The sequence below is a fragment of the Prunus dulcis genome, chromosome 8, assembly GCF_902201215.1.
Source record: "Prunus dulcis chromosome 8, ALMONDv2, whole genome shotgun sequence".
NCBI classification, from domain to species: Eukaryota; Viridiplantae; Streptophyta; class Magnoliopsida; order Rosales; family Rosaceae; genus Prunus; species Prunus dulcis.
In genome coordinates, this window is record NC_047657.1 from 17,250,571 (window position 1) to 17,264,833 (window position 14,263).

Sequence of the window (14,263 nt, forward strand, 5' to 3'; positions counted from 1 at the left end):
TTTCCAACCCTTCGTTCTCCTTCAATTCTCAACCAAATCTTTCGAGTAAGGTATGAATTCTCACCTATTTTTTGTGCTCTAGCTGATGGTTGGATAGGTTTTCATCGATTTTAGCCGTAGATCACTCAATTTTCGACTTGAAATTCGGCCGAGTGTCGGCCTCCGTGATCGGCCGTTTTCGGCCACTTTTTGGGGTATGTCCAAGAACAAAAGTGGCTCCAAATGTGGTGTTTTACCTAGGATAGGAGTTTGGAGCCTTGGTTTTGAGTTTTTCCGGCGAGTCGTTATCGCTTTGGACACCCAAGCTGCCGGCGTGTGTGGCGGCGCGTGGGTGAGGGTAGTGTAGTGACTCTGTGTATTTTTGCGATCCTCGTGTCGTCACGAGCTCGTAGGATTTTGCGGATCTCGATTTGGATTCCGTTTGAGTCCCGAACGGATTTTTCATATTGTGCGATTCCCGGGTGTAGTACCGTCGAGCCGTTGGATCGCACTCAATTTCAGATATTTCGTTCTACATGATTTCAGGATCGTGTAGGATTCAACGGATCACGAATCGGAGTCCCGGATACTCCGAAATCGCGAACCCTAGGGCTAGGGTTTGGAATTTAAGCGATTACACAATTGTGGTTGATCCGACCGTCCAATTCGGGTCAAACCAGTAGGTTATGGGTTTGTCTCTGTGAGGAACCGTTAGGGAATCCCAGATCGGCCATTGGAGGTCATGGACCCCACGGGGTTCCGGATCGACCGGTTTGGCGGTTTATCGCTTCTTGAGGTCTCAAGTCTTCTAAGACCGTTGTAAATGTCTGAAATGCTAAGTGGGCATAGGATTTACTTTAAAGTGAGTGCATGCAATTCTAGAAGCCGGGGGTCAGGGTTTTTAATTTAATACTTTTATTGAGCAGTTTTATTAATTTAATATTCATGATTTATCAGGCACCAGGGGCCAGACTGAACTATAGGAGGGACCTTCAAGAGGTCCAGCTAGCTCGGACCAGAAGTGAGTGGACTTTTCTTTCATAAATGATTTTTATAAATAAATTTCATTATTTGATCTTGAATAAGTTTTATTCATTGTGATTTTCCTAGCTTGATTGTGAAATTAAATATCTCATTTATACGTTGCTTAGCCGATTATGCTAAAGTAATATAAAAAGCAGAATGTGAGACTTATATCAGAGGAAATAACAGCTTAGTTCAGTTTTATCAAATTACAGTTAATTACCAGACTTTTCTTGAATAGTTTATTTTAAAACCACCATGTATCCAGTTATGGTGATTACCCTCAGTTAGACCGATGTCTACGGACATCCAGTTTATTTTTCAGTTTTGTCAGTGCACTTGACATTTGCCTCACGAGTTTCGGGGACGCTCGGACCGTGAGTGCCAGGATTTACAGCTCGGTTTGACTCGGTGTCGCCGAGGTCTGCCAGGATTTGCAACTCGGTTTGACTCGGTGTCGCCGAGGTCTGCCAGGATTTGCAGCTCGGTTTGACTTGGTGTCGCCGAGGTCTGCCAGGATTTGCGGATCAGGCTGACTACAGTCCCCTGAATCCTGCCAGTGCGGCTCGAGTCGACTGTGTGTCACCGAGACCTGCCAGCGAATTAGGCTGACTGCGGTCCCCTGAATCCTACCAGTTTGAGGCTCGGATAGACTGTGTGTCGCCGAGACCTGCCAGGGGAGTTGACGATTTTACAGGGGTACACCTAGGTGGTAGTTTTGAAGGAATTTCAGTGCTTTTATGCAAATACTGATTTCAAAAATTTTATACAAGTTTTCTCGACATTTGAGCATATTTTACATCTGCATAGATATATATATATATATATATGTTTATATGAATGCTTTATAGTTGAATGCAGTCGAATTTCAGATTTACATAGTTATTTTTCTATAATGGGGGTTATTATGTTCACATATTAGTTTCTGGAACCTTCTTTTTGTCCACTCACACTTTCAACTGTTTTGCGCCCCCAGGCAGTAGACGTGCACAGGAATCCACCACCGGGCCTTCTCCTAACTCCCGCGTCACCCACGAAAAGTAGGATTTTGTTGTAAAGTACTTAAATTCTTGTAAATATTTAGTAACTGCTCTGATATCTGGTTAGAGTGGAGAACCAGAACTGGTGAATGTTTAATTTACTTATTCTGGCAGTTGGTGTGAATATTACTGCTTGTTTAACAGGTGAAATTTTTTGGGTTTGGACAAATTACAGGGGAGACTCTGCCGAATTTTTGGCAGGAGTCTAAGGAGGTTTTAAAACGTAGTTGTAATAGGAAGGGTAAAAAGGTCTTTTGTGCCCGTCATTCGCCAGGTGTCAGACACGCACAGGGTCCGACTCGAATTCCAAAGTGGAATTAGGATCGGGTCCTGTCATACCCCTAAGAAATCCTATCTTTGTATGATCAGTGTGTCTGGCTTTTTCTCCTTCAACCACTAAATGGGCCTTCCTAAGTTTTATCTTTTAATTTTCCTTATATTTGAATTCTCTCTGCATCACTTTACCTGATTCGAGTTTGAATGAATTAGCCCATGTACCTCACTCAACTACATAATGGAATAGGGTTTCTATCTATTTTTCCCAGGTAAGCAGATTCTTCAACTCGAATCCCAAAAGTTTCAATCTTTATTTTCTTAGTTTTCACCCAAATTGAATTGGGTTTCTTCAATTTTTTTAGAATTTCAATACACAATTACCGAATTCCAGTTTCAATTCCAAGTAAGCACGTATGAACTCGCTTGGTATTTGGAGTTTTTTAAATCTTTTTTATCGTCAAATAAAAGGAAATAACAGAGTTTTTGAAGTAGGGTTTTTCGTTTATGTTTGATTAGAGTTGAATATGGTGAGTAGGGTGTACTTACTAAAATTACATTTGTTTCACAATTCAAAATATTATTTTTGATCATTTTATATTAGGATAAATTAGTAATTCAATAAATAGTTTGATAGTATGGTGTACTCAGTTGATTTTAGGGTTCGTTTAGCAGCACTCTAAATATATCAATACTTTCTAGAGAGATACATCAGATAATATAAAAAATCTTAATCCTTAAAACAAATCGGAGGGAAGTTATCAAACGTATAAGTCGCATCATATATTATATGAATAATAATGAAAAGTCACCCACCCTAAAGAAGTTTTGAAAATTACAGGATTTGAAGACTAATTAGTAAATTTAAATGAATTATTATTACTTGGTCAAACAATACGGCAAATTATAATTAGTAATCTCCACCTAACATATCTTGGAGCCCAAGCAGGTTTGAATTGCACTCAATCAGGTATACATATATATATGCCCACCAGAGTAAGAAGATGAACACAAACTAAACCAATATGGAGGAAGTCAAGGTACTAGGGTTCTGGGCAAGTCCATATGCTTACAGGGTTATATGGGCTCTGAAACTCAAGGGTGTCGAATATAAATATGTAGAAGAAGACATATTCAATAAGAGTGATTTGCTTCTTCATTGTAACCCAGTGCATAAGAAGGTTCCAGTGTTTTTTCATGGTGAAAAAACAATTGCAGAGTCCACTGTTATTCTTGAGTACATTGAAGAGACGTGGCCTCAGAACCCTCTGCTACCAAATGACCCTTATGCAAGGGCCATGGCTCGGTTTTGGACCAAGTTCGGAGATGACAAGGTAATCAAATCTCCCTTATCTTTTGGCTTGTTCTCCTCGATTCATATAAAATGTTACCTTTTCACTGACTGGTTCTTTTGTGTAAGTTAGAGGCCAAACTTTTTCGGATTCCTTAAAAAAACTGGAGATGAGCAAGCAAAAGCAGCAAAAGAGGCCCAAGAACTTCTGACAATCTTAGAACAGCATGGCCTTGGGGAGAAAAAGTTTTTCGATGGCAACAAGGTCGGGATGACAGACTTAGCCTTTGGATGGATAGCATTCTGGCTTGAGGCCATCGAAGAAGCAGCTGGTGTACAAGTACTGGAAGTCAATAGCTTCCCTCGCTTACAGGCATGGATTAAAAATTTCAAGGAAGTTCCTGTGATTAAAGGAAATCATCCTGATAAGAGCCGCCTGTTAGCTTATTTGAAACAACTAAGGGAGGTACATGCCAAGCCAGCAACTTCTTGATATCCAAGTCTTAATATTTCCAAGTATACCACATGAACCCAATAAGAATAAAGGTTCAAAAATAAATAAAAGTAATAAGCTTCTACATTCCAATAAGAGAATAGTTCCAACAACATCTAGATACCTTTGAAACTCTGCATAAGCTTCACAAACCCTTCATTAACTGCCAAATCATAAAGGTTTATGAAAACGAATTAGCCTTCATAATATATTTTCTCTAATCATTGCAATTTGTTGAGCAGAAATGGGGCGTATGTTCTTTCAACTCATAGACTGCAAGGAGACAGGTTCTGTAAGTGAATACATGCTGGGTTGTGGGGCTAGCTTTGTGCGTTTTTAGCCTTAGCTTCTGACAGCAAAGGTTCAAGTTCACCTTTTCGGTATAGCTTCACAGTATCTGCATATCAGAATAAAGAGCAACATTAGAATTAAAATATTTTCCCTTTGTTCAACTTCTTTTTTAATCTTTTCACTTTGTGTCACCAGAGATTTTATAACTAGCTAGCAGCACCAACACGAAGATACACAGTTTTTTATTCAGAAAGGGAAGAGTTCTCTGTACTGCATATTTGCTTGTTTATTGAACTTTTGCGTGCACATTGGTCATGTATGTTTTTATGAGTATTATAATCCTTAGACCCTACATGGAGTTGAACCCTGAACTTTCCACTCCCTTTTAACTCAACAAAGTTTTGCTAAAAAACCAGTGCTATAAAAGATAACAACATTCATGTAAGAATGTCATACCTGTACAACCACCAATGTGTTTCCCCGCTGCATAAAAGAAACAAACGTGTGAGCTTCTAGTATCATTAAAGAGCCAATAAGATAAAAATTAAAATATGACAAACTTTACTTCGAAAACATTAGTTGGTAATATCATTCTTCAGGTAGTGCCTATCAGTTAATAAAGAATTTAACTAGAGTAACATAGAAGCCTGATAAGCCAATCAGCCACTGTTGAGAAATCGCACTAAGGATAGAACTAGTATAAAGTCAAAATCTGGAAAACAGCAAACATTTTTTTCTTCTTCTAATAGCACTTTACTATATTGCCTAATCTTACATTTATAACCATTTCGATATTTAGAAGTAACAGCTTCTACAGTAATAAAGTAAAACAGTGTTGGTCGTATGTCTCACACCTTTACACTCTTGACCATTAACAGGGAGCAGGGGATAGAGAAATAAAATCACATTTTTCAAGAAATGACTCCATGAGATCTCCAAACTGTTAAAGAATCCAAGAAGTTTCATTTCTATTCCAGCATTTTCTCAGTAACCAAACAGAGTGAGAAAAAAAAGACAGCAAAAGAGAGTTCAGGGGGTTTCTTTAGTCTTTACTTACTTTTGTATGCAGCCTTGGAGGATGAGATTGAGTGTTTGAAAAAACAACTAAGAAGGGAATATAACCTTGAGATTGAGTTTGGAGAAAAGAATGAAAAATAGGAACATTTGTGTTTGAGAAGAGAATGGAAAAAAGGATTCAGCAAGTCACCTTTTGGTTAACTTTTCAAACTTTTAATAAAATAAAATAAAAAACTACCCCAAACCACATATGTATAATATCTAGACTTGATTTTAGATTTGGCGGTGAAGACAAACAATTTGTTGATCAAAGAGTATGTTATTTATCAACAACGGTTACTTCCCGTATATACTTATTGAATTTATTGTTGCACTTATCAAATGACACACTCAACGAACTACAGTTCCTAACGAGTATCAAGGACAATTGAATTTGTATACAAATTGCAATAAACATCATGTTGAGATACTATATAGAAGAAATACTTGTACTAAGCTACCCAGAGCTGCAGCCTAGGGTAGCCTAAACGGGCGTCCGCCCTTGGATCCATCATGTATATATTAATGCAGGTCTCGTTATTTGAGCAGAGAAAAACATAATTGAGATGGTTTAGGTTAACCACTAAGAATCACAAAGAGTGTTTCTTACCAATAAAAACATTCGGGACAGTATGCTGTCCTGTAAGCCTCTCCAATACCTTTTGCAGCTGTGGCCCTTGGGGACCTGAAAGAGAGAAATGGCTTTCAAATTTAAGCATAATTCGATCAAGTCTAAAGACAAAAGTGATAAAACAGAGTAGGAATCAAACAATACTTCTCAACATTCAAACTAAGCCAAACAGAAACATACCCTATCAAATTGGGGAGAAAACGAAAAACCTATGAATTTTGTGTACAAAAGCACACTTCCTTTCTTAATTCTAGAAACATATTATCTCGAACATTGCACAAGCTAGAAACTTTCTGTTTCATAAGGTGAATGGAGCTCAACAATTTGTTCGTTTGTATGCATAATCAGCTTCAAATTTTCCATTCAAACTGTTCTGCTACATCTGGGGCACAGAAAACTGAGGCTAAATTATCAAATTACATTAAATCTAAAAGGACATGACTGCACACTCGAGAATTCAAGCAAGCAAAGACTTAGAATGCATTTTCATCCATCAAGCACCTAAACTGAAATTTGATAACAAAAACAAAGTTGCATATTGTTGGCATTTTATGGAGAGCAAGAAAGCATACCAAGTTCATCCAATTCAATGACCATCGGCTCCACACCAAGCCTTTTGAACAACGATTTCACCTCAGAGGAGTACCTTCAACCCAATTTCCAACAAACCCATTTCAAATTTCTCAAAAAGAAACCAAATTGACAAAACAATCAACATGAAAATTGAAAATTTACGAAACCAATAGTAATGGGGATTTGATGAGATGTATGTACTCACGAACACCACGTTTTGGAATAGACAACAACTGGGTTCTCATCCACCGTCTTCTTCACGCTCTCTTCGAGCCGAGAACCGAAAGAGGAAGCCATGGCCTTAACAGAGAAGGATCTCCATCTTCTTGAGCCATTGATGCTGAAAAGGCTTATGCTTGAGCTGCCTCTTGGGCTGCAATTGTTGCTCAAAGGAGCAGAGCAAATGGAGGACTTGTTCGTAGAAGAAAGAATGCGAGCAGAATTTAGAGAAACAGATGTGAAATTGGTGAGGTTATACGAGACTGCCATTGTTGCTGTCTCGCTTCAGCTTTCTTGGAGCTTTTTGTTTATTTTTGTTTTTGTTTGGGCAAATCCCTTGCTTTGCTTGCTTGATTCTCCTTCCTTTTTGGCTTTTTCTTGTTTGGGTTTTTGACTATTAGTTTTCAGGTTCTTTGAGATTCACTCACAGATGAAGAGAGAAAACAGGAACTGGGTTGCGCCATTGGTTTAAGTTTAAGCCTTTGGCAGTTGGACTAATTTGTGGAAGTTTCACAAAGCCACAGAAGCCAAGCATATCATATCCTGCAGTTGGCTATGGGCTGATGGGCCTTCAAAGATGAAAGATTGGTTTTTTTTTTTTTGGGTAAAAAAGATTGGGTTTAAGTTGTGTATCTTGATCACAATCTGGGCCTAGTTGGCTATCATCACCAATGATAGTTATCTTAGGCTTCCTTTTCCTACAAAGAATGGATACTTGGGTATTTTATAGTAAAAAGAAATCACAGATTATAATCAGTGATAGTTTTTGTGTTTTACAATCCAGTATTCCTTTTCATTTTAGGCCACAGATCATAACCATTTTGGTTGTAAAATGATAGCAGGTTTTGTCTCCTCAATATATATGATGAAACATGATCTCAGCTACTGCATTTCTATAGACTCTTCAAACCAGCTGTGATATATTGTGTGTTCTTTGAGGACACAATAGGGAACGTACCTATTTCCCACATTTCTTTTTCCCTTCATTGCAGCTTCATCAGATATACATGCATATATCTCAGGCCAAAACTTGAGTAATGATCATAGCACATTTATGAATTCTGTCTCTATGTCAGGCAAGACTTGTTGCATGCTCAGTCTCATTGCTGTCTGGTTTCAGGTTTTGGTTGCAATGGATCCATATAGACACAACCTTAATTATGAACAGGCAGTTTATGTCCCACATTGGACAAGATAAAAGAAAAGGATGGGCTGCCAACTCAGGGTGTCAAGTAAGAGGTTACAACCTGAGTTGAAGAAGCTTGAGTTTGTCTATCCAACCTGGATATACTCATAAGAATCTTTGCTGTTTACCTCCATGCGTTTAATACATGTTTCTGAATGCTGGACTTTGATCTCTCTAAGTTAAGTGTAGTCAAAATCAAGTTTCTTGAATTATTTGTCATCTGAAGAATAGATAAACTTGGAGGAGTCTCCATTGATAATGTCAAGAATAATTTTGAATAACCATAGTAGTTTGGGTTGATTAAAGCAAATGATATAAGAGGAATTAGGACTCGTTTGGGAGTGATTCTACATAAGTCGATATCCAGCATCACTCCCAAATGAGAACTCAAAATCGCTTACTTAAAGTGATTATATGGAAAAACACGTGAGAGCTGCTTCTCCCCATAATTGATTCTGGCCCTCCCAAAATCACTTCCAAAACGCCTTAGTATGAAATATCTGAATTGAATTAAAAGAAAAGTTTATTGTGATTGTGGGAAAGGAAATCATGAGATGAACGAAATATGGAAGGGTATCTGTCTGAGTGTGTGACAGCATCCTACAAACACAACGTACCATCCAGCAAACGATTGCACCAGTCAATTCAATTGTACTTAAAAAGAGTACTAAAACAGTTGATGCAGCTGGACACAGACACTGCAGCTTAATTTTCTGCCTGTTCATAGTTGATACTGATTTATCAGAAAGCTTATAGCCCAAACAAAGTGTTGCATTTCCTGTGATACTTCTTTTACTTTAGGATGCAGATCCTACGGATTATCCTTTTAGGTCCACCAACTCAGCCTGCAATAGACACAACATGTGAAGGAACAAATTCTGATTTTACAAGCTCCAATGGTTTGTGATAGCAGAAGAAAAATGGGCCCTTGGCCCCTTCAAGTGAAGGGATTGTGGCAATGAAGAAATGTGGCCATCCCATGTGTTATTTTAGTGTTACTGGCAGAAAATGTCTCTTGGCAGAAGAACAGAGAGAAGAGGACAAACTGCAGCTGTTATCCGCAGTCAGGTTTTTGAGGAAAGCTCATACTGTTTTTGACTCAATGGATATTGCTCTCTGTGTCCCATGTTTTCTTTTCCAAATATTTTTTCTCATTTTAATTCTTATGGTAACCTTTCATGTGCTACTTTGCAGTGCAGCAGAATGCAAAAGATATTAAAAATCTATTATGTTGATGTGCTTCAGTCATATTATTTAGAAAGTTAAAGATTTCAAAACATCTGACAGAAAAACAAAAACAAAAAGTATGGATTCCCTCTTCCATGTTATTTAATTTTAAGGTTAGAGCCCGGTTTGGTGTAGAGATACTCACCTAATCCTCTAGGTCAGAGCCCGATTTTAATACTTGTTTCATCCTTCATCAATAATAAAACACTATCACCTTTGAGTCCAACAACAACAACAAAAAATAATTTAAGGTCTACCAAAATCCAAATAACACATACAATGTCAACTTCGATACTAAACTTGAGAATTTTTTTCTTTTGGTAGCATTTTTGGCAGTTTAACTAAGCCTGTAATCTGGATAATATCTTGTCTTTGTGCAGAAAACAGGTAATTTGGTGTCTGATCTGACAGTGCAACATGTTTCTATTTATGAAAATTATCCAATAATCTGTCTTTTGTTCATTGAATCAGTTGCATTCAATGGGGATGATATAAGTAAGAACTAAATAAGGCACATGGATATCTAATTCCAAAGAAGTTTGTTGTCCCCTCCATGTAGATTGATTCATTCACATTTAATGAGGTTGGTATTTCTCTTGGCCAGAATGATGAAGCATAGAATGTGTAGGAACTAAATAAGGCATGAGAATGTGATAGTTGGATACCTATTTCACTGAAAACAAACTATATGTGTGTGGCTGCTGATACAAAGTTTTTTTTGTGGATGAAAGGAACTTGAGTAGTTTTCTCAAGTCTAGAAAAGTATTTTGTGCCAGTTTTCCTTTATAACTTCTTAGTCACAATCACACTTAAATGACCTAATAATCTCCTAATCTGCTGCCTAAACACCACAGGCATATCTGTTCAGCTTGCTTTACTTTCTGCTAATAGAATTATATGCATCATGCCCCTTTGCCTTTTTCTCCATGATGAGCAATTTAAAATTGTCATTGGCACAGTTGCAAGAAGGTCTTGAGCTCCTTTACATAATCAAATGTGTTAAACAACTGAATATTACATAACATTACAAAATCAGTTCAAAAGTTTTGAAGTGTATACATTCCTCTCTAGATACCCTTTACAGAGAAGATTTAACTGTAATTTTCATGGAGGGCTTTGTGGCTCTATCCATGTGCAAGGCAACAGAAGCTTAAAGATTGATATTTTATTTGAGCATATAATTAAGTTGGTCAACCTCAAGATAATAGTATTAAAGACTGGTGATCTGTAGACATATTGGAATTTGGCTAATTCTCAAGAGAGAGAAAACAAGGTGGTGGGTATGGAGGAGTTGAGTTGCACTGTCCTAGATGGGTCCTACCCATCTTATGATATAGATGCTTATGGCAAGTTGACAATCTGAAACACTGAATTAGTGGGCTGCCCTTTTCTTTAATGGGTTTTGGGAAACATGGTGTAAGCTTAAGCAATATTGTTCTTAGAGCTATATTACTTCAAGTAGCTCTTAGCTAACAATGAGGAACCTTTGCACATGAAAATCCCTCTAAAATTAATGCAAGAGGGAGAGAAAGTGGGGAAGGAACTTGTTAATTTAACACTTGAACTTAAACCATGGAGATTCTTAATTATACTTAAATTTAAAGAGTATGTGCTAAATGGGGATTTTTTGATCTTTGAAGTAAATTAATCGGGCTTTTCTGAAAACTTGTTGGTAAGTCGGATAGAAGGGTTAGTCTGGGCGGTTTGCGAGAATAATAAAACCGAAATTGAATTGGAAACCCTGTCATTTAACTTGTTCATTGGATTAATATGATACAAAAAACCAAAAAAAACCTGTATGGAATTTCAGAAAAAATAAAAGAAGAAGAAGAAGCCTCATCATCCTCAAATTACAAAATGCCCAAACATTTTCAAAACTTGGGCCTTTGGAGAGGGCTCTGTCTATGTGCTATCTGTTTGTTTCTTTTCTTTGCATATACAGTACTTTTTTTTCTTTTCAGTTTTTTTTTTTTTTTTTTTTTAAATTTAAAACACCATGAGTTAATTAACCCCAACTAAACACTGAAGTCAATGGACGGTCAATCTGAATGAATGGACATATTTAGAACTGGGAAATGCATCTTCTATGGCAAGCTGTGGTTCTCTTTTTTATCTGCTTGGTTTCTCCTTTCCAGACCTTGCCAATATCTTGTGCAATTCTCATGGCATCAGATGATGCACCAGAGAGCCCCCTCCTTGTGAACCCAACTGCATAGAGCCCAGCATTTCCTTTCCAGCCATGTGGGAATGGCTGCTTTGGGAATCCATTCTTGGAGAAGAAATCACCTTCCTGTTAACATAATAGCAAAAAATAGATTAGACTCTAAACAAAAATACCAAACAATATTCTATACAATACATTTTTAATCGCCTATACAACCGGTGTATGCAGTTCGCCTCTCACAATAACTGGTCAAGTGACAATTATGTGTGAGGCCCCGTTTGTATACAACGGTTGTGGGGAAGGCTTTTCTTCAAAAGTAACACAGGATTTTCATTTTGTAAATGTTCTCACCTGAAGCCAAGAAGGGACATTGCTGCGGTAGCCAGTAGCTAGAACAACTGAATCAATATCAAGCCTTTCGCCATTGACAAGCTCAACTTGGCCACTTGAGAACCTCTTGATTCCAGGAACCACTTTAATACCACCAGACTTAATTTTATCCAGCGCTCCAATGTCCAAAACAGGGGTCTTCCCCTCCATGTTCTTGAGCTCCATTGGTCCCACAGAAGGCCTGTTCAGTCCATATTTCTCAATGCTTCCTAAAATCAACCATGAGAACAGTAAGAGGAGCTTGTCAGCCAACCAAATGGGCAGCCATTTCAGCAACAGAACCGCCAATTCGAATGTCGATTTTCCAAACATTTCTCTAGGCAAGACATGAACCTGTACAGCAAAGACAGAGCAAAACTTATCAGAACCCCATAATAGATTAAAACCCATCAAAGGAAATGAGCTAAAAAGTTGTATTATATCAAACACTTACGGAGCTTCTAACCACCATTGATGGCAAGGCATTGTGGTTGCAGAGGTCAAGAGAGAGTTCCATGCCTGAATTTCCACAGCCAACAACAAGAACTTTCTTTCCTCTGAAACTTTCTCCAGACTTGTACTCACAAGCGTGCACAACTTTGCCTCCAAAATCCGACAAGCCATCGAATTCCGGCACGACACACTCTGCATTTTCGCCGGTGGCCACTATGAGCCACCTGCAAATGTACTCCACCTCGGACCGGGTCGACTCGGTTGAGGTAACGGTCTTCACCCGCCAGAAACCGCTTGTCTCATCGTACCTTGCAGACTGGACGCAAGAATTGAACTTTGGGTTGATCTCAAAGTGTTTGGCGTATGATTCAAGGTAGTCAATGAATTGTTTCTTTGTTGGGTACTCAGGGAAGTCTTCAGGGAATGGAAGCTTGGGGAGTTGGCAAAATGCCTTGGGAAGGTGAAGCTTAAGCCTGTCATAGGTGCGTTTTTGCCATAGGGATGCTATGCATTCAGCTCTTTCAAGCACCACAAAGGGCACTCCTTGGTCTCTGAGGCAAGCCGCAGTTGCTAGTCCTGATGGTCCGGCCCCAATTATGACCGGGCCATTGACCATGATACAACGGCGAGCGAAGGAATCTTTATAATCCACTAGACGAAACATGTACTCCATGTTGATGATCAAAGAAGTAGACTTTAAAAGAGTGAGTTTTTTGTTTGTTTGTGGGAGAGTAATGGGATTGAAGCACAAAACAATTTGGGATTGTTTTGGAAGTGATTGTTGTTGCAATAGATCAAAGATCTATGAGAAGGTTTTGGTTGTTGATGTTTTTTTGAAGTGTTTGCAAATGAAGAACTTTGTTGAGAGAATAGTGAGTTTGGTTTGGAGGGGGAGAGGGTGCTTAAATAGATGAGAGAGGTGCTGTGATAGGAGTGTGCGGAGTTAAATGCCTCTGAGAGTTCACTTCCAAGTCATAAGCTTTGGGCTGCCTTTTGCTTTATTTTATTATTATTATTTTAATTATTTTATTTAATAATCACACAATATTTTCTCAACACTATATTATTAGATCTTATTTTTGCAATTATTTTATTGGATTATTCTTTTCTTGGAAAGTTTTCATTAAGATGCCTCTTTTTTTTTTTCCTTTTTTTTTTTTTTTTTAAAGAATTGATTGTTGTTGTGTGTGAAATAAGAAAGGAGAGGAATATGCTTCAATCACCCAAGGAGGCATGCATTTATATAAAGAAAATACTTCATTCTTTACCAAGTAAGTAAAAGTTTATATATTCATGTTAATAATACTGTGACATGTGTGCAGAAGTTTGATGAATTATTTTTATATATGTATCAAATTGTAATTCGTAGAAAAAAGGAATATCTCCTTATCGATAAGTCTTCAAATTATAAATGAGTCACATTAAAATAAAATTGGAATTATAGATATCAAAATAATGCAATTGTGAGTATTTGTTCATAATTCATCGTATATATACACAAAATTGTGTGTGTGAGAGAGAGAGAGAGAGAGGATGTTGGGAAAGGAACGTCATCCTCAACTGATTTAATTAGGCCCACAATTGAAAAAAATAATTGAAAAATGAAAAGAGGGAAAAAATCTTAAGAAGTTGATGCCTACGTGGCAGGATGCTGACTGGGAGGCACGAGCACTGTGCCCACGTGGAGTGAAGGAGCCAACTTGCTGTTGGGGGCTCACTTAAGGAGGAAACTGGACCCCCTCCGCCATTGCAAGTTTCCGTGCATTGGGATCGCGACTGGTAAAGCTGTGTTCGGCCCACAAAGCCCATCCCCTCCACACCACGCTAGCGCCTTCCCTGGCCCCACATTTGTCCAACTCATTTGTTAGCTATGCTCTATGATATTATTTGCTTTCCTTTTTTCTTTTTAAATACAAACGACAAATGATAGTTTAAACACACTACGAAGTTGTTATGATAATTCAAACTTAAGACTATTAGTCTATAAGTTAAGGT

The 14,263-nt window shown here is 38.0% G+C and overlaps 3 protein-coding genes across 3 annotated transcripts; 1 reads left to right on the forward strand and 2 right to left on the reverse strand.

Annotated features, from left to right (window-relative positions):
* Window positions 1–3,340: 3,340 nt before the first annotated feature.
* Window positions 3,341–4,114, forward strand: LOC117612268 (glutathione transferase GST 23-like). Its single transcript, XM_034341041.1, has 2 exons — window positions 3,341–3,649; window positions 3,740–4,114. Exons 1-2 carry the CDS (start codon window positions 3,341–3,343, stop codon window positions 4,097–4,099), a joined length of 669 nt encoding a protein of 222 aa, XP_034196932.1. The 3' UTR covers window positions 4,100–4,114.
* Window positions 4,093–7,359, reverse strand: LOC117612269 (glutaredoxin-C5, chloroplastic). Its single transcript, XM_034341042.1, has 5 exons — window positions 6,856–7,359; window positions 6,650–6,723; window positions 6,057–6,131; window positions 4,847–4,873; window positions 4,093–4,496 (listed from the first exon to the last, which is right to left on the reverse strand). The coding sequence occupies exons 1-5, from the start codon at window positions 7,137–7,139 to the stop codon at window positions 4,420–4,422; spliced, it is 537 nt and encodes a 178-aa protein (XP_034196933.1). The 5' UTR covers window positions 7,140–7,359; the 3' UTR covers window positions 4,093–4,419.
* A 3,928-nt stretch (window positions 7,360–11,287) lies between these two features.
* Window positions 11,288–12,941, reverse strand: LOC117612265 (probable indole-3-pyruvate monooxygenase YUCCA5). Its single transcript, XM_034341037.1, has 3 exons — window positions 12,270–12,941; window positions 11,798–12,169; window positions 11,288–11,572 (listed from the first exon to the last, which is right to left on the reverse strand). Exons 1-3 carry the CDS (start codon window positions 12,939–12,941, stop codon window positions 11,345–11,347), a joined length of 1,272 nt encoding a protein of 423 aa, XP_034196928.1. The 3' UTR covers window positions 11,288–11,344.
* Between the last annotated feature and the right edge of the window lie 1,322 nt (window positions 12,942–14,263).